This window comes from Neolamprologus brichardi, chromosome 23 (genome assembly GCF_056152115.1).
Source record: "Neolamprologus brichardi isolate AB-2024 chromosome 23, ASM5615211v1, whole genome shotgun sequence".
Lineage (NCBI taxonomy): Eukaryota > Metazoa > Chordata > Actinopteri > Cichliformes > Cichlidae > Neolamprologus > Neolamprologus brichardi.
In genome coordinates this window covers 42,000,746-42,023,663 of record NC_142125.1, presented here as the reverse complement: position 1 = coordinate 42,023,663, position 22,918 = coordinate 42,000,746, and the positions used below count along the sequence as shown (strand labels likewise).

At 41.4% G+C, this 22,918-nt stretch overlaps 1 protein-coding gene across 1 annotated transcript; it reads right to left on the bottom strand.

Annotated features, from left to right (window-relative positions):
* Positions 1-1,677: 1,677 nt before the first annotated feature.
* LOC102797683 (transmembrane protein 47) lies at positions 1,678-17,194 on the bottom strand. The gene is made up of 3 exons (XM_006802644.3): positions 16,966-17,194; positions 4,196-4,336; positions 1,678-1,919 (listed from the first exon to the last, which is right to left on the bottom strand). The coding sequence occupies exons 1-3, from the start codon at positions 17,192-17,194 to the stop codon at positions 1,741-1,743; spliced, it is 549 nt and encodes a 182-aa protein (XP_006802707.1). The 3' UTR covers positions 1,678-1,740.
* Between the last annotated feature and the right edge of the window lie 5,724 nt (positions 17,195-22,918).

Below are 22,918 nucleotides of genomic sequence, written 5' to 3'. Positions count from 1 at the left end.
TTCAACTGTTTTCTCCTGTTTTTGGTTAGACAGGGAGCTAAAGGGGGTGTTTTGTTTGTTGTTTTGGCTTTGGAGACCCTGAAGAAAAGAGCTTCCCTGTGTTTACTTTTACTGCAGTAGTTTTGGGCAATAAATCATGCTTCATGACATCTATTCTCCAGTAGTTCATGTTTTTTCTTTCACTTTGTGTTACCCCTCACCCCAGTCAGCACTTCGTTTTTAAGTGGGGCGTAACAGTGATGAATACAAATTTCATCAAATTGTTTAATTAGTTAGATATATTGTGCTGCGGTTGTTACTCAAAAAAGTAATGTATTAAACATCACTTGCTAATTTTGTTAAAAGTAATGCAGTATTTTACATCACCACAGAAAGTCATTTGTTACAGTACTTTCATTACTCCATAAAATGACCTGGAATGCATTGACTCATGATTACCAGTCAACAACATAGTTCCACACACCAACACAAATCCCACTGGGTCAGCATGCACTCAGCTTCATCATCACTGTGGGATCTTGGCTAGCTTTGCAAAACATGTGCTAGCAGTATAAAGTTGTTTCTGCCATTTTACCATCACACACTTGTCCTTTTGTGCCATAAAAAAAAAGGAAATGTCCATATCTCCTGTAGAAGGCGGATGCACCAACATTTTCCTCACAAGAAGTCAAAAAATCCTGTTTGTTTGATCTTTTTTCCTTTCTATCGGCCCATGATGCAAATGTAATATGTGAATGTGTGTGTGTGTAAACATAATTAAATTCAGAACACATTCTAATTTTCTCAAACTGCTGCTGTGCATGACAACATGGCCACTGAAAGACGAGCTGTGTGTCTCATGTGTTGCAGACACTGCCATGAGCCAGATAAGAAGACTAAAGGATGCTCCATATGTCACGGTGCACCATGATAGACAATCGAAATTTAGCCGAGCGCTGTCCCATCTCACACCTCCAATCATAGCTAATCAATGATGACAGCTGCATGTGCAAACCCTGTGGGTTGCCACAGTAACAGAATATTGAGCAAATGTCTTTAGTTTATTCCACCCTCCTTACCTTCTCCCACAAGACAAATGGATCTGTGTTATGAAAAGTTATGAGGCACAACTCTAGCATCTGCAGCATGTCTCACATCCTTGTGAAAGTTTAAGAGCTTCACAGAACTCTAAAAATAAAATAAAACTCCTAAATAAGCACTTACGATGATGATGACGATAATGATGATGAGCTTGAGGGTTTCTGATGGTTTCTTTACATATAAAGATATGCTGCCTATGCCAGTGCATGCGCATCCATGTGTAACTGGCAAACGTCAGTCTGACATCCTGTTTTTCCAAACAGAAAAGTTCATAGACATAATAGCAGTTCTTGCAATTCAGAATGGAGGTAACCTGAATCCTTTGTTACCGCAGTGTTGTCAGTTCTCCTTAGACTGCATCACGAGCCTTGGGAATAAACCTGTAAACCTCATCTGTCCCAGGATGCACCATCTAACATGAGGCTTATCAGTCTGAATATCCATTAGAGTCAGCACTGACACTAGTGTTGATTGAGGGAAAAAACTTGTGATAATACAGTTACTGGCTGTCCGATGTTTCCCTTTAAAGTTCTTGGGAATTGAGCTGTTAATAGACACCCACTCCCCCCCCTTTCCCAAAACATTAGAAATGTTATTCAGTCCCTATGTACCTCTCAAACTCTGAAGATGTGACCACAGGGTTCCAGACATGAGGTAGCACTAGTAGTATTCCTCATAGTTCTTGGGGTTGAGGCAGTAGAGGATTCCCCCACCGAAGGAAAAGATGGTGCCTCCCCAGGCCAGGCCGTAGCCCCAGTTAAATTCATGGTAGATCCTCAAGTTGATACTCTCGATGAACTTGACAGGGTAGAGGACCAAACTGCAGGCCTGGAGTACAACTGGATGCGATACACAGATTTTAGTAAAATTCTACGCATGCATGTAAAGCTGAAAATAAACTGGAATTAAAAAAAAAGGTTTATGTCTCAAACTGCACAAATTGACAATTAAATGGATAAAAGTTATATTTAAAATCCCACAAAGAAATTGTTCAAGTGGATATAGCAATTTAATCTTCGTAGCAGATCGTTTTGAACAGAAAACATTGTCTTATGGATCATTAACATCAGTTAGTCCTGCTATCACCCAGAGTCAGTCTAAATTTAGCATATCCAATAAAACCATGCAAAATTTTACCTTTACAATATAAAATGATCTGAGTTACAGGTCTTTGATGTGCATTGGTGTTGGTTAAAATTTGCCAGTATTTCAGTTTTCTGATGTGTACTAATTGTACACATCCATGATGTTTCGAGTTGGGTATTTACCCATTAAATTTGACTCTCATCTGGAGAACTTTATGGCACCAGCTAATCTTTACTCTTTATCTTTAAAAAATGTAATCCGATCCATTAAATATCATAAAAGCACCTCACAAAACTTGCAACACGGCGTAACCCAGCTCATAACCGTAGCACGTTGGGGCAGCATGCGTAACGTGATAGAGCAGCTGTGGCGTGCGAGACCTCTCGGCGGCCTGGCTGAGCATTTGGAGCCTCACTATCAAACCGGCATTTCATCTCTGAGAAAGTTTACCTAAGTTCATCTCTGAATGTTTGTAAAGTACGGAGCCCCGCAGGGGACATGGGAGAAAAAAAAATTAAGACAAACTTTTGCGAGATCTCGCAAAACAAACTCGGGATCTTGCAAAAGTTGAATTCCAACAATGGCGGCAGCTACTTAGTTGTAATTTTTCTCTTTCTGGGTCACAAAATACACTTTTAAGATATTTTGAGGCGTGAATGTAGTTGTGTAAATGTCAGATACCTGCTCGGTTTACAAGACATCACATATTTGCAAAAGTGCTCCGACGTCTTCGGAGATCTGACACCCACTAGCTTGAAGCTAACGGGAGGTCGAGACCTACTACAGCCGGGAGGAACACCGCTTTCCCAGCACATCGTGCCTCGACCTCCCGGTCGGCTTCGAGCTGGCGGCCTCCGAAGAATGCGGCTAAAACTTCTGCGAGATCCCGAGTTTGTTTTGCAAGATCTCGCAAAATTCTGTCTTAATCTGTCTTGAAACTGCTGTCCGCATCCCATCATGGAAAAACCAGTACGAATAACAAGTAGCCACAGATGATTGATCTGTTTTCCAGGTTCTAAAATTATACATCATATAATGATTTTTGATGATTATTTAATTGAAGCATGGATGGTTTAAATTAAAACAGTTGTGTTCAAATCCATTGTGAAGAAATGGTAAAAATGCAGTCTTGCAAAAAAACTAATTTGCTTTTACATCTTACAAAACTTACAAAAAAAGTATCGAAATTTGGTTTGATCAAGTATCATTCCTATCAACACATACTTATCCTTTGTTACTCACATTGAGGTATTTAAAAAATAAAAAAGCTAAGCAAAGTAATGCAACTGATCTTTAAAATTAAATGTCAAAGCAAAATATCTTTGATTATGTTTGAGTACAGCACAAGGTCTAGTGGTGCTAGAGGTGCTGCAGCTCATCACAGCACCCCCTGCAAATACAACTAATAGATAAATCTGTTTAAACACTATTCTTGATGTTATGTCATGTAGAAGTGATGCATTTTGACTCTCACCAGCTAAACGTCCTCACAGACATTTTGAACACCTTGGACATCAGTGCCTCTCGTGACCTAAACTTCTGACCGCCAAGTTACACATGAAGTAATAGGAGCTGCACCCAGATGAAGGTAAAGCTGCCCCCACGAAGATTATCATTATAATTAATCAGTAATTTCAATGTCCTGCCTCTGTTGCAAAAGAGTACTTGTTCAAGTTCAATTTTGGCTGTATATCAAGATGAACAGGCTTGTAGAGTTTGATTTCATGAGCACTCATTTTTCATTAGTGCTTTGACTGCATTCATAATTATAACACAGTTTCAGCTCAGGGAAAGTTGCACAGACTCTACAAATCTCTGAACGATTTACACTTTAGTGCTCTCCCATTTCTCTGGTACCCACAGTAAGATCTTAAAAAAATGTCTGACAAGCAGCACATCTAGCTTTGCAAAATTAAGCATTTCATGCCCCAAAATTGGAATTTTCCAGTTATTCCTGGAGGTAAAAATAGGTATGTATAGGTGTGTACAATAGGTAGGTATATACATCAGTATTCTTGTGTATACTGACCTGCAGCAAAGAGCATGAAGGCAACAGGCGCGTAGAACCGCCGCCTCGTGCCAATGCACACAGCAACCAGAGCAACCAAGAATGACATCAGCACCAGGGCTCCACCCCCTAGCAACAGTGCCAGCGTAGCAACCTGCCAGTCTGTAAGGGCAAGGTGGACAAGAAAAGGAGAGAGCGTAAGATGAAAGTAAGTAAAAGAACAGAAAATGCATTCACTGTGAGAGAGTGAAACTATGACCATGCTATTTATATTGGGAAAAAACAATCACAAGTAAATAACTAATGTAAAACTAACAGTACAGTATACTGAGGAGGAGGTGAGCATAAGAGAAAACTACGACAAAGAGGAAAGGACTAGGAGATGAAAGAAAGGAGACTGGGGAAGGACTTTTTATATTATTATACTAATATACTACTATTGTACTATGAAGGTGTCCAAGAATGAGACTAATAGAAAAGAATAGAAGAGAAGATGGAACTGGAAAACCGATATAGGAAGAAGGAAACAAAGCAGAAATTAGTATAACGTTACAAGGACAGAGGGCAAAATGAAGAAGGTTGCCAGCAGGATGGGAAAGAGGATAGTGAAAGGAAAAGTGGATGTGGAATGGGGAGGAAGAGGAGATGAGTACAGTGCAAAGGATCTGGGGACAGAGAGGTGGTGAACAATATGAAGACAGAGAGTGCACTTAGTATGTGGAGGCCGACGAAAAGCCCGGACTAAAAAGCTTTGCTGGCAGGTTATCAAAAATCTTCCCGTATTTATGTGTTGTGGCTTGAACCATATCACTATTATAAACAACACATTATCTTAAACTGATGATTATATTTCTTCCTACTCCACTTCAGACTTAATGATTGTCATTTCACGTAATTTAGATTCTGTTTATATTATTTCTTTTTCTGTTTTCCAGACACCGTGGGAGGCATATTTAAACTGGCCTTCATTAAGGCAGCACAAACTATGAATAAGTCAGTAAAACATCTGCAAAAGAAAGGTAAGCATTTTCATTTGGTTGTAAGTTAACCACCCTAAGTAAACTACCAGTTTAAAAAAATACTTATGAAAATAAACAATGGGTCTGGTTGTAGCCAGGAACCTTGTGCAAAAATAAACTTGAAACATAGATTTTATAATGTTTTCAGATTTTTACCAGCTTTAAAAATGGTTATTAGACTGGGGTCTTCCCCAATAGAGCCAGATTTACTAAACAGGGCAAAAATAGCAACACCCAAAATAGTGCTATTAAGACTCACGATATGCCTCATTATTTTCATAATGGGGTTCAAAGTCAACGTCGTCATCCGTCTGTGAAATTAATGCAACAGAAGCCACAGAATATTTAAAGGAACCTGACACAGAAAATGAAAGGGAAGTTTTGTTGGTGTTGCGTGACGTCTTTTGGTCGGATGTTCCAGGTCATCGGAGTTTACAAAGCAAATCCAGAATTAGGTGTAATAACTGCAATAACTGCCACCATATCATTCTCTTCGCTTTATTTTACACGTTGAAAAAGAAACTACCAAAAATGTATATGCAATGTATATGGAAATAAAACATGAGAAAAAGGAGAAAGAGAGAATGGGACGATGTGAAAAGACAGAAAAAGGCCGATGGATCTTGGTGACAACTGTAATTCAGTTTAAAGCAAAACATAAATATATTATTTATTTTCAGCTTGCAGGATATACAGTGTCATTTTCTGAACACTTACACGGAGAACATGTAACACAAGTTTATTATTGCTGTACTGATAGGATTGTACCAACTGTAAAAGGTTGATTAAAGAAACACCAAATCCAGTGAGTAAATACGACTGATACAAAGTTATCAGTGTTTTTTTAATGTTTAAATATCATAGCTTTTATATACTTCAGATTGTTTTTATATAATTCTTGATTAAACAGACTGATTTTAGCACACTTACGGTGCATAATTACATAAATTGTAAATGTACAAATTGTTTTCCATATGTACATAATTCAATGTCCTAAAAATTTGACTGGACAATTCTCATGTTTTTTCAATCATAAATATGGGCCACTTTCAGCCCAACCAATATTACATATTTATGTCTCTAAAAGAATGCAACAAACATAAAACCTAAAAAATAAAACAGAAAGCACATTTAATGAAATTAAGACTAGGGTATTGTTAGCAATTTGTTAAAAAGTGGGAAAATGCACATATAGAGATCGATATAAAGATATATGCATGTTATATGTGTGCCAGCTGGTTAACCAGTGGGCCACTCTGAAAGCAACTTTGTACCTGGTAGCATTAACGGAGGTGGAATTTGAGCGCATTGGCATGGACCTAATTGGGCTGGTTCACTGGAGTACATGGGGATATAACTTCACCCAGTATGCCATATTACCAGTCCAGCCCTGAATGCATTTCCTGGTGGACCAAGGCACTTTGGGGTTAATGGGTCGCCTGCGCACCAGCAGTACAAGCACTGACAGCAGGCCGTTCATTCATTTTCATTACTGACACTGAATCGCCCAGGCAGATCTCTTAATTCAATTGGTCCCTCCCTTATCTTTGATGAGTGCTCATGCACTTTGTAAAAAACGTTTAGTGTGCAAGAAGCTGGAGAGCTGAGAGAAGGTGCCTGCTACACCGTGAACAGTAGTACCAGCAACAACTAGTAACCATGCCTCATTGTCACAGTAGCCTGCTGCTGCTAGCACTAGGTGTGGAGAAGTGAAGAAAAGATGGAGGAAGATGAAATTTACATGGTAAGATGATAGTAAATAATTAGGAATAAATGTTTACTTTGGCTATGAGCTACTGCTAATACCTACAGTGTAGTTCTTAATTATTGTCCCATACTGCAGTGCAAATAAAAAGTAACTGAACAACAACGGTACCGACATACTTAAAACCTGTTTCAATATCAATAGTCAAACAAATGAATATATACATAATATGTGTACATGACAGCAATAACGGTGGGACGCTTGAACCATTTGTACATCAGCATCCATCACCAGCAGACGGATGAGATGGTGAAGCCTGAGTGAAACAGAAATGCAGTATGTTCTGGATCTGAGAGCAGAGCTACACACATTAGGTAGGTTATCACGTGAAAATCTTCTCCAGGTCCAGAAAGGTTAGCAGCAACTATACAAAAGAGGGGATAAACTCAGACCATTTTCACAGGGAGATAAAGTGCCTTGTGAACCTTCGTGGTTACGTGGCGAAGGGAGGATGTTGGCTATGAAGGGGTGGAGCCACACAAGTATTTCACCTCAGCCTCCTTAAAACATGGAGAGAGGTGGAATCCGTTCCTCTGGTGAGCTTAGCGAAGGATTAAGATGACCTGGGGGCTGAAGTGTCAAATTCAACTATTTCATCCTTTCTTCTTTGTGATGACCATCTAGCGCCAGTAGGCTAGGCTGGATGGCTCTCCAATGTAAAGTCGGTTGATGGGGGTATGTGGTGGCTCAGCTGAAGGGGAGGGGTGGTGCAACAGGATCAGGGGTAGTGCCAGGGGAGGCTGGCCAGCGCAGTTGCCACTGATTGTCGAATCATGCCTCTACTATTTCATCAGCGCGCTGGGAAAGAGAGGAGAGTTGCACGGGAGCAATTGCAGTGAGCTGGGCAGATGAGAGAAAGAGCTAGAAATAAGCACTATAAAGATTCACAGTTAATCACTGCTATGACCAGTGTGTGTGTTGTGCTGGGTCAAACAGTAGCCAGACGTGTTACACCCCTCTTCAACAACTTGGTGCTATCTGGAAGATTTAAAAGGCATTTAGGAAGGACTCTCCAAAGGCCTGAACACCCTTCGGAGAAAACACAGGTAAGAAACACAATCGGTAAAAATTTTCACTCATTAGGGTATAAATTGTTTTTCCTGCCAATTAAGGATAAACATCACACAAATGTTAAAATAATATTTTCTGTTGGCTTAAACAAACTTACCATACTAATAAGGATTTCTGTTGCTAGATAGACCTTCACCAGTACCAGCTTTGAGACAGCCAACAAGGAAAGAACCCACGAACCAAATTATGGTTTTTGTAAAGGACTAAATATTCATGGTAATTTACATATTCACTGTTACATATTTACAAAAAAAGACAGTTGTTGGAATTAACATATTCACTTCCTTCTAGCTTGCTCTCATTTACACACACACACACACACATACACACACACACACACACACTACAGCTTTTGCTATAAAACTCTGCGGTTTTATCTTTTAAACCGACACAATATGCAGAGCCTTTCTGTTTCTCTTGCACTGCACAGTACACCACAGCACCAGAAAACCCTTTTTCAGAATGCATCAATAACACTGTAAAACATGTACTGTAGGGAACTGTAGAAATTCACTAATTCCCCATTCACACACAAGCAAATACCCGACTTTTTACCACTTCATCTTATGTTGCAAGCTTAAGTAATACCACACCTATCTTTCACATTTTTTTTGCTCTTTAGTGTAAAGCACTAATATTTTTGTATCAAAATTGCAATTATGGTAGACTTTATGTTAGTGTAAGACATGCAGAGACATCATTATGAATCAATCACGATGTCATAAGTCACTGGACACTGTGAACATCCACGGTCACCACTTCATGCATAATGGACCTTCCATGTGTACAGACATGTGCAGCTATATATGTATGTGTATGTATACATATGTATATTTAGTGTGTACATGTCTATAAATAGGAATAGTAGTGGTACAATAGCTATATCAAGCTATATAGTTTATGTCTTCCATATTTCCAACCATATCCATAATCACATACTGTGTATGCTACCATTGTATATAGTGTATTATCTTACTTTTTTCATTGATTGTACTTATTTGTATTTTTGTATTTCCTTCTGATATCTGTACCTGAGCTGAGGTGATGCAAAAATTTCCCCGTTGTGGGATCAATAAAGTCTTATCTTATAAATATGCTGCAAAATGTGAGAGGTTACTTCATGTGAAAACTTGCAGAATGTAATGGGAATAAATTCAGTTGTATGTTCTTCTTAAAGGCAAACACACTGGTGGCTGCCAGTGCTACCCCTCAGCCTCCTAGTAGATGCACTAATGGTATAAATTTGAAAATCCTAGTTGAATTCCTACTGAAGTTAATGCATTCACAAGATTTTCAGAAAACTTGAACTCTGACCTTGATCTTAACCTCTTAAGCCCCCAAGCCTACCTGATCTCCTGCTTTTTGCCCCCGAATCAGGAGGCGTTGGGGCTTAAGAGGTTAAGGTTGATCAAGGTCAGAGTTCAGGTCTCAGTTTCAACTGTGAAGTGAAGACTTTGAGCTGCAGGTTTGACAGGACGAGTTGCTGCAAGAAAGCCATTGCTAAGATGTCAGAATAAGACAAAGAGGTTTGCCTGGGCCATGAAACACTCCCATTGCACTACTGAAGACTCGAACAAGGTATTATGGACTGATAAATCAAAATTTGAAACCTTCAGTTCAGCACTCAGGATCTTTGTACGCTGTCGAGTAGGCGAAAGGATGGTTTCACAGTATGTGGTATCAACTGTCAAACATGGAGCAGTGGGATGGTCTAGGGCTGTTTTGCTGGATCCAGGGTCAGGCATTCATGTGAGTTGTGAAATGGGCTTAGGCACAAAAAAGCCCACAGATCTGCTTAGAGTGCTCAAACTAGTAGAAAACAAATACATTACGATCAACATAGTAACTGGGTTTTGCAAATCCAGTTACTTGTGAAGCCCTTCTATGTAGGGTCGAAAGTGTTCCAAGGCCCAAATCACTGCCAGACACTTTTTCCAGCGTAGAGTACAGTTTCTCTGCCATGTGCAGAGCTCGACTCGCATAAGCAACCGCTTCTTAATGACACTACTACTACTCCTGACACCTGTCATCCCGCTGGAAGGCCACATCCTTCCTTGTTAGGGTGTGCAGAGGTTCCGCATGGCGAGCATATTCCTGTACAAATCTGCATTAATAACCTGTCAGACAGAGGAACTGTCACACTTTTTTCACTGAGGATGGAGTCTTTAAATGCATCACCGCTTTGATTTTGTCATCGTCTGCTTTAATGCCATGTGGGGTGATGAGACACCTGCAAACCTAAGTTTCTCAAGGACCTTCTGTAGGTCCATCAAATGCTGCTCAAAGGTGGGAGAGATGACCACAATGTTGTCCAGATAAACTGGTTCACCTGCTTCAGCCCCCTAAATTACACACAGAACCGTGGGTCCGCACCCAGCCTGTTAAAGATCATGACAGGCGCGGCCCAGTGACTTCTGGAGGGTTTGATTATGCCATCTTCAAGCATTTTCTGTACCTGTCCTGTGCCCTGCCTGGATTGATTACAAGAAGGCCTATGACTCAATGCCCCACAGCTGGATACTGGAATGCCTAGAATTGTACAAGATCAACAGGACCCTAAGAGCCTTCATCAGGAACTCAATGGGGATGTGGTGTACAACACTAGAAGCCAACTCCAAGCCCATAGCACAAGTCACCATCAAGTGCGGGATCTACCAAGGAGATGCTCTGTCCCCACTGCTGTTCTGCATAGGCCTGAACCCCCTCAGTGAGATCATTGACAAGACTGGCTACGGATACCGACTACGGAGCGGAGCAGTTGTCAGCCACCTCCTGTACATGGATGGCATCAAGCTGTATGCCAAGAGTGAACGAGACATCGATTCACTGATCCACACTACCAGGATATACTGCAATGACATTGGAATGTCGTTCGGACTGGAGAAGTGTAGTCGGATGATAACAAAGAGAGGGAAGGTAGTCAGAACTGAGGGGATCAAACTACCAGAAGGCAACATTGCAGACATAGAGGACAGTTACAAGTACCTGGGGATCCCGCAGGCGAATGGGAACCATGAAGAGGCCACTAGGAAAGCTGCAACGACCAAGGAGTCAGCTGAACAGTAAGAACAAGATCCGGGCCATCAACACGTACGCCCTGCCCGTGATCAGGTACCCTGCTGGGGTAATAGGCTGGCCAAAGGAGGAGATAGAAGCCACTGACATAAAGACAAGAAAGCTCCTTACCATGCATGGAGGGTTTCACCCCAAGTCCAGCAACCTGAGGTTGTACGCTAAGCGGAAGGAAGGGGGCCGGGGACTGGTGAGTGTCAGCACCACAGGATGAGACAATGAACATCCAAGAATACATCACGAAGATGGCCCCAACTGACCGCGTGCTCAGTGAATACCTCAGGCAGCAGAAACCCAAGAAAGAGGAGGGAGACGAGGAACCATCATGGAAGGACAGGCCCCTGCACGGTATGTACCACCGGCAGATAGAGGAGGTGGCTGATATCCAGAAATCCTACCAGTGGCTGGACAAAGCTGGATTGAAAGACAGCACAGAGGCACTAATCATGGCAGCACAAGAACAAGCTCTGAGTACAAGATCCATAGAGGCTGGGGTCTATCACACCAGGCAAGACCGCAGACACAGGCTGTGTAAAGATGCCCCAGAGACAATCCAGCACATAACATGCAGGGTGCAAGATGCTAGCAGGCAGGGCATACATGGTACGCCATAACCAAGTGGCCGGCATAGTGTACAGGAACATCTGTGCCGAGTATAACCTGGAAGTTCCAAGGTCAAAATGGGAGACGCCCCCAAGGGTGGTGGACAATGACCGAGCTAAGATCCTGTGGGACTTCCAGATACAGACGGACAAAATGGTGGTGGCTAACCAACCGGACATAGTGGTGGTAGACAAACAGAAGAAGACGGCCGTAGTGATCGATGTAGCGATTCCGAATGACAGCAATATCAGGAAGAAGGAACACGAGAAGCTGAGAAATACCAAGGGCTCAGAAAAGAGCTGGAGAAGATGTGGAGGGTGAAGGTAACGGTGGTCCCCGTGGTAATCGGAGCACTAGGTGCGGTGACTCCCAAGCTAGGCGAGTGGCTCCAGCAGATCCCGGGAACAACATTGGAGATCTCTGTCCAGAAGAGCGCAGTCCTGGGAACAGCTAAGATACTGCGCAGGACCCTCAAGCTCCCAGGCCTCTGGTAGAGGACCCGAGCTTGAAGGATAAACCGCCCGCAGGGGCGAGCTGGGTGTGTGTATAAACTAGCTTGTTACACTCTTACTGCAAGCTAACAAGATAAAACTTTCAAATGTACAAATTATCGAACCATTTTTACACAAAACAAAAGATAATGATTATTTTATCGTCACTCATACTTACAGACATATCTTGTCCAAGGCAACAACATTTTAAGGTCCGTATCAGCTTAGAACAATAACATTTCTGCATCACTTTCTGCCATCTTTGATTTTTTCACGGTCTCATTTTTCCTTTCCCAAAGTAGTCAAACCCATATTACAAAGCAGCCACTAGAGGGAGCTCTAGGGCAGTTTACAACCGTAATAACCAGTTTACCTTATAAAAGGCAGAACAATATATATGAAAGAGAGAGAGAGAGGGAGAGAGATTTTAGCCTTCAGCCGCTAGCATTCCTCCACCCCCCCCATCTTGGCTCCTCCAATGTATGTGTGGTGTCATAATATAAATGATATTATGACACCATTATATATGTTAGGAATATATAATTCCTAACATACTCCCAGAGTGTGTGTGTGTGTGCAGATGTGTTGACTATGGTAGTTGGGGTTTTAGGTGGTGTCTGTCTGTCTGCCATAGAGCTGTATGCCACATCATTTCCCATTCTTCATTCAGCCACTGCAAATAGAACAGGCGTCTCTGGGGGGCTCACTGAGAGCAGAGATGGAGCTGAAGAAGGAGAGTGGAAGGGGAAAGAGAGAAGGGAGTGAAGGAAATACTAGAGAAGTTCGACCCGCGAGAAAACAGAACAGAGAAATGGAGATGGGAGGGGTGAGGGAAAGGAAGAATGGTAAAACTACAAAGGGGTAATAATTAACATTAGAAATGTATCGCTAAAGCCTTTAGGGAGGAAAGGACAGTAATGATGAAGTAAAGGAAAATATAACACAACAAAGAGTTTCATGTGCTCTCGCACTCTCTCTCTCTCTCTCTCAGACAGTGAGGGAGTTCTGCTGAATAGCTTACGACCATATTCCAGGTTGTGAAATTATCTTGAAGGGTCACTTAGTGCATTGCACTAAGACACAAGAGAATCCTGACCAAACGGAACTATGACAGATTATTGATACAGCTAACTGTATCAACCCATGTGTCATAATTGTCAAACATCCATCGAATTTGAGAAAATTTCAATCTGGACCCAAATCAATGTTTGAATTAAAAGTATTTTATGTAAATAAAATACATATCACCAGTTCTGAGCGCAGGCTATGAGGCCAGCAGTGGAGACTGAGCTGTTTTTGGGGAGAACCTGGAGGCGGAGCAGAGGTCTCTCCAGAGGTCCCTCTTGTAACTGTTGATGGAGGCAGCAAAGACTTCCCGTAACATGAGAAAAGGGAGCCCATTTGGCTGGGAGGCAGCAAAAGGGAAGCAAAGCTGAAAACCAGCAGTGGAGACAACCACAAGGTGGGCTTACTGACTGGGGAGGCTGGAAATGCAAGCAGCAGAGACGTAGCCCCACTGGGGGCTTAGCTGGAGACAGGAGGGTCCCATCTCCTCTGCCAGTGTTGAGGAAATGGGATCCTTAAGTGGGTTTTGCTGGCGCTGGTGGACAGCATCGGCAGATCAGATGGGACTCCTCAAGGAGCTTGAGAAGGGTCCAACCAAAAGAAGGGAAGGCTGCGATGAAGGAGATGGAGTCCAATAGGAGATATGGTTGAATGTCAGTGATGCAGGTTGAGTTTCAGAGGAGAGCAAGGGGGGGGGGGTAGATGGAAAGGCAGCCAGTGGTGTGGACGGAGCCCCTTCCTTGATTCAGAGTCATGGAATGAAGGATACTCTCAATACTTGAGTTGCACTAGCAAAGAGGAGTTGGGTGGCAGGTTTGGCAGTGATAAGGAGCTGGTGTCTGGCGGGCTAGCTGACTGGCTGGTTGGGGTGGCAGAGGAAAGAAGCTGGTTGGCTGCAGCAGCATAGAAGTGCTGGACAACTGAGAGGAGTGGGGAGCAGCTGCAGGTGAACAGAGGTGAAATGTGATGACAACAAAGCCCTTCGTGAGCATCAGAAAGAAGTTTAAAAGCTACAGAAGGCTGAACACCAGTTTGTGTAACTATAGAACAACTTGTATTCCTCACAATGTAACTGGGCAAAAAAGGTAGAAAACACAGCGGGAGGATTAACAGACACTGTGACAAAGACTAAGGTAACACAGCACTATTTATACAAAAAAGGGTCAATGGATGGTAATGAGACAAAACACTCTGTTTTGGATGTGCTGGAAGAAACTTGGTTGACAAAGGCCCCACAACAGAACCATAAGACCACTGAAAAGATTCACTACAAAGACCCTGCTACCAAACACTCCCAGAGGTCTTTTATCCAGGTTACAGAGCTGCGTGTGGGTGAGGTGAACCTACACATACATTGGCAGGTGATTTTGATGCTGTACCTGTTTTTCTTTGAGTAGATCAGGCAGATTTAATCATACTATTCAACTCAGCTAACTTTGTGAAATGTCGACATCCAACTCAGTGAGTATGCTGATAATCTGCCCACTGTAGCTACATATTCAAGAACAAAGGAGGCGAAGAAAGCATTTTCCCAATGATGAGTTCAGATTTACTTCAATATGAAAAGAAATGAAAACGTGATTGTAAATGACGAGCAGAAAAGAGAAACTGCAAGAGAAAGCAAGAGAGACTGACATATAAAGGGTGTGATGTATATTTGAGATCAATATTTGTGGTGGAAAGATACTCATACGACACAGAACCTTCGCAATGAGATATCTAATTAAGGAGAACTGGGTAGGTCTCTGAGAGTGAATAGGTGTGTGTGTGAAGAAAAGATGAGACACTCACACAAACATTAAGTGAATGTGTGTGTTCCCAGGTCCAGGGAGAGATGGGATGGAGATGCAACTACAGAGAAATCAGAGTGTGACATGAAATATTCAGCTGGGCTTCTGAGGAGAATGTCCAGAAATAGGTCATCTCAACATGGTAGCTCCTGATTGGCCCAAAACACACACACTGATTTAAACGCTCACATACAGATTTTTTGTCACACAAAGACAGACAGACACACAATCCATCACACACACATCATCATCATCATTTATTTATTTATATAGCACTTTAAAAACACACCTGGTAGACCAAAGTGCTGTACAACACTAATATGCACATAGTAATAAAACCAGACATAGCAATAAAAAAAAATTAAAAAAATCAGTTACCCACAGAGTTAAAAGCCAGGGAATAGAAATAGGTTTTTAATAAAGACTTAAAAACTGGCACTGATGTAGCCTGTCTAATATGGAGAGGAAGGTTATTCCAAAGCATCGGCGCAGCGACAGAGAACGCTCGGTCTCCTCTAAGCTTCAACCGTGACTTTGGGACCGAAAGCAGCAACAGCTCAGCTGACCGAAGGGAACGAGTGGGGACGTGGGGCTTCAACAAGTCAGACAAATAAACAGGTGCCAGACCATTTAGAGATTTAAAAACCAATAAAAGGACTATAAACGGATCCTGAATTTAATTGGAAGCCAGTGTAAAGAGGCCAAAATCGGAGTGATGTGATCAAATTTCCTTCTGCCAGTTAAAAATCGTGCCGCAGCATTTTGCACTAATTGCAAGCGTGACAAAGTGCCCAACCCCTATTAAAAGAGAATTACAATAATCTAAACGTGAGGTAATGAAACGTGAAGGCATGAATAACACTTTCCAAGTCACACGCTCATGATCTCATCCCACCCACAGAGAGAGCAGCGGAGACTTCTGGATTGCTTCCAGGTAGATGTATCTATGTGACAGAAGATTTAAAGATTTTTAATACCCCAGTAAGCTCCTGCTTTCACACTGGTTATAAATACAGCCACTTTCAATTTAGTTAAAACAATGCGTGTGAACTGTTGTTGCCCTGGAAACAAATCCAACATTGATGATCAACCAATACTCCTGGACCTGAGAACAAGGATGCGTTGCCAACAACAAATAAAAATTAAAAGAGTGAGACAGGATGAAGTCATTAGCTGTGAGCCAGCACTTTCCCCTCCACTACACCTTCCTTTTTTGTATATTGTTGCCAAATTAATTAATTTAGAACTGACAAGTAGCAACATCCATAAGTGCAGGTGACAGCTGTGGCACTTTCCAAATCACGCAAATTAATTTCCTAAAAAACAGACAAAGAAAACAAATGTTTTCAGTAAAGAATAAAAAGCTAGTGGGCGTTTTGCATTTTAATAGTATATTATTTTCAGATTATCAAAAATAGTTGTTGAGTAAGTTTCAGATCATTAATCTTTATTGTTTTAAGTCTAATGTGATTTTATACAGCTCCCTGACTTGTTGGATCTTTATCACGTTTAAAATATTTATAAATGCATTGTGAAGTGAGCTCTAACCTACATAACATCCACTTTACCCTCACAATAATTCATCTGGAGATCAAGAAGAGACGGAGACTGACGAGCTGTGTCAGGGGGACACTGTCTTATGGCAGCGGGCAGTCAGAGTACTAGCCAGGATGATAACTTTCTCTGGCTATTAGAGTCGACAGGATCTGGGTATTCTCCACCACAACTCCTTTATTATGATCAGCTTCAGCATCCGTTTCCGCTGTTATTACGAACAGCTCTTTGTTCTACAAAGCTCCTGTTTGTGCACATTAGAAAAGATAACCGCGCTCTAACATCTCACCTGAAGCAGGTGATTTTATTTATTTATTTTTCATAAACCCAAACAACATCGATAACCCCTTCCATCCATTACCTGAGTCCAGCGTGCTGCTGCACTGCCAGTTCTCGCTACTCGTTGGCTTCCAGCAGGACTCCCACAAGGACAGGTAGTACTGGTCGTCGGCAGTCACCCAAGCCGGGCTCATCACGGCTCCTACGTCCAAGCAAAGCGCCAGGAAGACGCACACCAGCCCGACAAGCTTCAGCGGTGTCAGTGGGGAGCTTCGCGCTGACCCCTCCGTCTCGGGTACAGCAGACGCCATGGCGGGACTGGAGAGGCGAAGAGGGCTCGAAACAAGGGGAGGGTGTGTGTGGGTGTGCTATGAATGTTTTGATGTATCCCTCCCTCACGCTGTTTGGAGGTCGTATGCGAAAGTCGGTCGGGCAAGTCCCAGCAGAGTGTTGTTACTGCAGCCAGACGCTGCGCCTGTGGGAACCGCCGCCGCCGAGTGGTTCTGACAAAGCGTCCTACTTTGGCAAAACGTCCTACTTTGGCAAAACGTCCTACTGTAAGTAGTTTATGCACATGTCTGCTGTCACAGAGTCATTCCAGCACAAATATAATTAGATATGACGGTTTGCCACTTAACTTTGTCCATCAGAGGATGCTTGTAGCTCATAATTATAAAGCCAGGACGGTTTGCCACTTCATTTTAGCCGTTAAAGTATGCTTGTAGGTCACATTCACAAAGGTAGCCTGGTTTGGCACGTGATTTTATCCGTCAGAGTATGTGTGTAGCTGTTATTAACAAAACTAAGATGATAAAATTATGCTTCCAGCTCATATTCACAGAGGTAGGATGCTTCGCCACTGAATTTCGTGTTGTGCGCATGCGTAGAAACAACGGGTAGGATGGTTTGTCAGGTAGGATGGATTCCCTGAACACCGGCGATCTCTATCGCTTATAGCGCTGACGTCAAGACTTGGGGGAATCAGCAGGTGATACGGGGTCCTAGAGAGAGAGAGAGAGAGAGACCTCTATTAATTACGGTATAGACGTGCTGTGTGAACGAGGAGCCTGGTTAGGCTCAAGAAATCTTACACTAAATCTTTAGATATAAAAAAAATCACAAAAACACAGGTTAGCCAGTTTCAGCTGGCCCAGTAAACAAGCTGATAATTGTTAACGTTTCATTGGTTGACAGTCATTTTATTTGACCCAACTTAATTTGGCCACTAGGGGGCAGCAGATACAAAAACACAACCCTGACATATAATCACCTGGTCAGTATGTTCACCCTCTGTTCAGTTTTCAACCTTTATTTAAATAAAACAAACATTCAGACTACATTTATAAAACAAGTTAATCACAATGACTTGTTTTAAAAATACAGTCTACAGCAAAATAAACACACGCACACGCAAAACAGGTTATTTGACAGTCCATCTTGATAAAAATATACTCTTGTCTGTTTAGTTACTTCAGTAAACAGCTTTTGTTTTAAGCTTGTTCTTTTTTTAGCTAAAGTCAGCATCTCGTTTTATGACACAATTTATGGATGTATGGATGGACACAACACTCTAAACTAGTATTTACTGATAAAGCCAAAGCTCAGCCATCATAAATATATGAAGAAATATTGTAAATATTGCCACATTTGGCCAAACCTGAGACTTGAATACAATCATCTACGGACTACTATGCAATGTCATAGTGGCCATTTTCAATACAGTCTATGACTTTGGCTCAGGTCTGGCTCTGACACCGGGAATTAACGAGTTATAAAGACCTAAAGATGAGTTGGCTCAGGTTACATCTTTGTCATTTATCTATGCAACACCACTTCAAGTTTATATTAGTAAACTGAACTATGCAACATAACCAATTTTGTACTAATTCTATTTACTGATATGATTTTAATAATAATAATGTAATTTTGAAAAAGGCAAAATAAAGACAATCCCTATGGACTGGGCAAAAACAACCACTGGAAACAACATCTGTTATCTGATCTTATTAACTCTTTATTCCCACATGGCCTCAGAGAAATTACATTTTGCTATTGGTTATTACATTATGGACTTCGTTTACAGTGGAAGAAAAAGTAAAGAGCAGAAGGGAAAGGGTGAACAAAATGCTCAGTGGTGAGCAGGAGAATGTGGGAGGCACATCAAGGGATATTATTGTTTCTTTTGCATACTAATGAGCCAGAAAAACATGAGGAGGGAGGGCAAGAAAGCAGAGGTGAGCAGGTTCAGGAAGGCAGAGCCATCCATATGTTTATTTAACTGGAAAGAAAGGAGGGACAGAGAGATGGATGGAAGGGAAGAATGGCCTTACTTACTCTTCATCAGGATAATAATGAGGCATAATGAAGGAAGAGACAGAAGAAGGCTGGGTAGCAAAGCACAGAAGAGAAAAGAGGGAGGCCACCAGATAGAGGTGAAAGAGAAGGAGGGATGCAAAGGCTAGAGGAATGACGCAAATTTTTCCCGACATTGACACACCTTACTTAATGACTGCGCTTACTGTTGAACCTGGAACCCATCCTAGCTACCACAGGGTGAGAGGCGAGGCCCACATCTCACCCGATGGTGAGAATGAAACAGGTTTTGTTACACTCACAAATGAGGACTCATACAGGCAATAATATGCAATCCTAGCCAACGAGATAGAGCAGGCCACCTACTAATTGGAAGGTTGGTGTTTCGATCCCTGTTCTAGTCTGCCTGCCAAATATGTTTGTGCAAGATACTAAGTTGCTTTCTGTATCCATCAGAGTATAAATGTGAACGTTAGATCGAAAGCACTCCAGCATAGAAAAAAGTGCTTCTTTGAACGGGTGAATGAGACATGTTGTTTAAAGCAATTTGAGTGCTTAGAGTAGGGAGGTGCTATGTTAGAACGAGACCGTATCACAGTGTAATTCATATTTAAAATAAGTGAAAATGTCATCAGAAAAAAATACATTGACCTCAAAGCCTGGAGTATGAATGTGTGTGAATGTTAGATGAATGATAAAAAGCACTTACCTGGAAAGAGCAAAGAAAAAAGTGCTTGAGCCAAAGGGCGATCGTGGCTCAAGAGTTGGGAGTTCGTCTTGTAATCGGAAGGTTGCCGGTTCGAGCCCCGGCTCCGACAGTCTCAGTCGTTGTGTCCTTGGGCAAGACACTTCACCCGTTGCCTACTGGTGGTGGTCAGAGGGCCCGGTGGCGCCAGTGTCCGGCAGCCTCGCCTCTGTCAGTGCGCCCCAGGGTGGCTGTGGCTACAATGTAGCTGCCATCACCAGTGTGTGAATGACTGAATGTGTAAAGCACAAGTTGTATGAAGCAATTTGAGTGCTCAGTTATAGTAGAAAGGCGCTATGAACCAGTCCATTTACCATGAATATACTTTTGCCTTTGTTACAATTTGTCAGCCAGACGCAACTTTTTTACATTAAACAAAACAAAAAGTAATTAAGCAGTGTTTTGGATATATCTCTATATACAGATATATATAGCAAGAGAGAAGAGAGAGAGATATTCTTTTGGGTGATTACTATGCTTACAGTCTGGTGAAAGCGAACCTTTAGAAAAAGAGCTGAACAGCTGTACATTAGTGACTAGATACTTGAGTTTTGTCCTTGATCTTCGCCAGGTGTGTAAGTCGCATTTACCTAATCATACATCATAAGTCAAAGAGTCATAGTCATAAACTTTGACTAAGCACTTGTTATGTAAAATTCACATGCACATCCCCACAGATGCATCAGGAAAAACTCGGGGCTCTTGCGCAAGGATACTTCCACACATGGAGGAGTCGGGGATCAGTCCACTGATGTTCTGAGTGGCAGACAACTTGTTCTACCAGATACTGGCCCCTGCTATATACTGGCTATTTTTAGAGGTGGGTATCTTCTATTGATGACAGATTTTCACAGTTGGAGCTTATTGAGTGCACAACCTGTCAGAAGGCTGAGAGACTGGTGCGTGGTGTGGTGTGGATCCAAAGTTTTCACAAGAATACAAGGCTTTATTGACTCAGGAATCAGGAAGGGAGTGAGTATTAAATTTGAAGTGAGCTGAGTATTTACTAGAGATAATGCTTACTGAGAAAGCAGGGGGTAGTACTCTCTGAGGGGGAAGCAACCACGGGAGTGTCAAGGCGTGAGATGAAGTAGGCAAACCAAGATGTCTGACCTATTGTGCAGTAATCTGGTGGTAAGCAGTGAGCAGGAAAAAACTAGATGGAGGGAAGTTCATAGTTTTACAGTAGCAAAGTATACAGGGCAGCAATAAATAAATAAATGTAGCATACTTTAGAAAATATATCTATATATATCTATTAGGGGTGCAACGATACACAAAATTCACGGTTCGATATTTTTTCGATACAAAAAAATGTTCATGCCTTTTTAATTTGTCATTTATTAAAATTATAAATATATATTTTAACTCAAAAGTACAGTTTTTAAATTTAATGTTGCTGAAACAACAAAGTAATAAAAAATAAATAAATCTATCTGATTGAGAAATCCCTCATCTTTGGAAAAGAGAGTTTATTACAGAGAAATGGCTCTTTCCAAAATAAAAGCTCTACTAAACGCTTCTTCTGGGCTATATTCTCAGCAGCATATTAAACATATCAGGTCCCCATAAGGAGAATCATGTGCTAACGGCTGTCTAAATGACTCGGGTAAAGTTTGTAGCATGCGTGCTTGTTGTTTTTGTCTGCTTCCACTTGTCTTTGCACTAGGATGATGTCGGAGTAAATGTGCAGTCATATTCGTTGTGTTCCCACTAGTGCTAACTCCTTTTACAGGAGTTATCCAGGTCTCCGATATGGCTATTACCTTGAATGGCTGTTTAAACTATGTTATGTATTCTTTGATGTATTGAAAGTTTGCATATAGGCTTCTACTATTAAAGTGAATAATTGTTATACCATTTCTACCTATATTTTCTCTTTAAATTGGTAATTTGTATAATAATTGCATTTATTTATATTTTTTTCTTTAAAGAAATTACAATCAGGATCTCTGTCATACACTAATGTCCTATTGTCAATATCTACAGTGGGATGCAAAAGTTTGGGCAACCTTGTTAATAGTCATTATTTTCCTGTATAAATCGTTGGTTGTTACAATAAAACATGTCAGTTAAATATATCATATAGGAGACACACACAGTGATATTTGAGAAGTGAAATGAAGTTTATTGGATTTACAGAAAGTGCAATAATTGTTTAAACAAAATCAGGCAGGTGCATAAATTTGGGCACCGTTGTCATTTTATTGATTCAAAAACCTTTAGAACTAATTATTGGAACTCAAATTGGCTTGGTAAGCTCAGTGACCCCTGACCTACATACACAGGTGAATCCAATAATGAGAAAAGAGTATTTAAGGGGGTCAATTGTAAGTTTCCCTCCTCTTTTAATTTTTTCTGAAGAGTAGCAACATGGGGGTCTCAAAACAACTCTCAAATGACCTGAAGACAAAGATTGTTCACCATCATGATTTAGGGGAAGGATACAGAAAGCTGTCTCAGAGATGTAAGCTGTCTGTTTCCACAGTTAGGAACATTTTGAGAAAAAGGAAGACCACAGACTCAGTTCAAGTTAAGGCTCAAAGTGGCAGACCAAGGAAAATCTCGGACAGACAGAAGCGACGAATGGTGAGAACTAGTGATGGCCAAATGAAGCTTGTATTGAAAATCGGTTCATTACTCAAAGCTTTTCAACACAGTCCTCTCTGGTGACATCTGGTGGCCAGAAATATGAAGAGCAGCTTGAATCCACAAAATAAAACCAACTGCTTCATAATGATTGCCCACTCGACAGAGTGCAATTCTGTCTGATATTAGGCTGCTGTTGTGTTGCTTTGAACGTCTATTTTTTGGGGTAAAAAAAAAAAAAGTGGTTTATTTGTTTAATAAATAATTTTGACCAGTAAACTCTCCTTGTTCAAACATGCACCATGGTTTGGTGTTTCTTTGCTTGTGACTTCTTGATGTTGGTAAATACAATAATTGAAAAATACCACGTTACATATAATAATGCACA